Below are 1,627 nucleotides of genomic sequence, written 5' to 3'. Positions count from 1 at the left end.
ACCAGGGATGAGCTGCGACGTGGCGCGGCGGTCCTGGTTCGGCTCGGCTAGGGACCTGCGCATCGCAAGCAGGACGTGCTCCCATGGTTGGCGGGCATTTAAGTGGCAAGCAACACCTTCAACTTTGACAATTTGGCTTCTGACGTGATGGAAAAATTTTATTGAGAAGGTTGAAAATGGAAGGTCGGTTCGGACCGAATCCCATTCAGTGAAGGCTTTTCCTTGTTTGGGTGTGTTTTTCATGTGCAAATTAGGAAATCCGTGCTCCAATACGGAATTCCGACAACACGGTCGGAAAAAAATGCATTACCGTTTCTGTGGCCATTTTCGGATAACTTTACCGTTTCCATTTTCATTTTTGAGAATTTCTGTTACAAGCTAAAACAGTTGAGAGAAAGCGAAAACGACAGCCGATACGGTCAGGATTTTTCGTACTGTTTTCAACCCTAGTGGGCTTAGGTATGTACTCCTCCTCATGTCCTTTCTCTGCTCCCTCAGGACGCGACAACCGCTAGAAATAGTTGGCTTGATTCAAACCAACTTTTTTATAGATTGTGGTAGGCTAAAGGTATAGTCTTTAATCAATTATGGGTAGTGGTAGAACTCATAAGTGCTGCCTAGCTACGGGGTGCTGGTTGCGAAACCGGCACCTGTAGGTCTTTGTGTAGAAGTGGATATACATTAATATAAAGACCACACTGGTTAAAGCTTTAGTATACACATTTTGCATGCTAGATTGATCACTATATGATTATAATACAATATAATGGTGGTTATATTTCCCAGTGGGAAGATTACTAGGCATGCATCAAATGTTCTTAAAGCATGCTTACATAATCGTTCAACCTCTTAGTTTCAAAAACATATTCCCCTGTATATACAGTATCCATTGGGGACTGTTATTTCATAAATAATATATTAACCTATAATTATAAGAACATATTTTCAACCCTGTCCACCACCAATTACAGAGCCACCTTCTGTTACAACACTTGATGATCCAACCACGTTACCTCCTCCATTTCCGTTTCCGCTACTGCCAATTGCACTACCAGAACCCCCACCACCTCCCACTGCATTCCCAGAACGACCAACTCCACTGCCTCCACCAAATCCACCTCCGCTACTTCCCGCATTTTCACCACCACCGCCGCCGCCGCCGCCCCCTGCGCTTATACTAACTCCACCACGGCCTATATGGACACCAACACCACCACCCCCTCCACCTCCTACATGCACACCACCACCATTAGCCGCGGCACCTCCTCCCCCGCCAATCCCAACATCCACCCCACCGTGACCCACATCTATGCCAACGCCTGCACCCGCTCCACCACCCACGCTTGCGCCGCCACCACGTGTAGTGCCGGCTCCGCCTCCAAACCCACCACCTATACCAATTGATGTGTCATGCCCTCCATGGCTAATACTCACACCAAAGCCCTGCCCACCTCCTCCGCCGATGCCACCTTTGATGGAGAAGGCCTTGCTACCAATGAGGGTATTTTTGTCAGCAAGGAGTCGCGCATGAGAAAGCGGAACAAGTAAGAAGCAGCACGCTAGTAAAACTGAGATGAACAGGCTGCAAGATGTGGAAGTAGCCATGCAGGACTGCATGTATATATTG

At 47.7% G+C, this 1,627-nt stretch overlaps 1 protein-coding gene across 1 annotated transcript; it reads right to left on the bottom strand.

The window, feature by feature from the left end:
* Positions 1 to 326: 326 nt before the first annotated feature.
* LOC102712236 (glycine-rich protein 5-like) lies at positions 327 to 1,627 on the bottom strand. Its single transcript, XM_040522216.1, has one exon. It carries the CDS (start codon positions 1,615 to 1,617, stop codon positions 946 to 948), a length of 672 nt encoding a protein of 223 aa, XP_040378150.1. The 5' UTR covers positions 1,618 to 1,627; the 3' UTR covers positions 327 to 945.

The sequence above is a fragment of the Oryza brachyantha genome, chromosome 3 (assembly GCF_000231095.2).
Source record: "Oryza brachyantha chromosome 3, ObraRS2, whole genome shotgun sequence".
Taxonomy (NCBI): Eukaryota; Viridiplantae; Streptophyta; class Magnoliopsida; order Poales; family Poaceae; genus Oryza; species Oryza brachyantha.
This window is presented reverse-complemented; position numbering and strand designations above follow the sequence as displayed.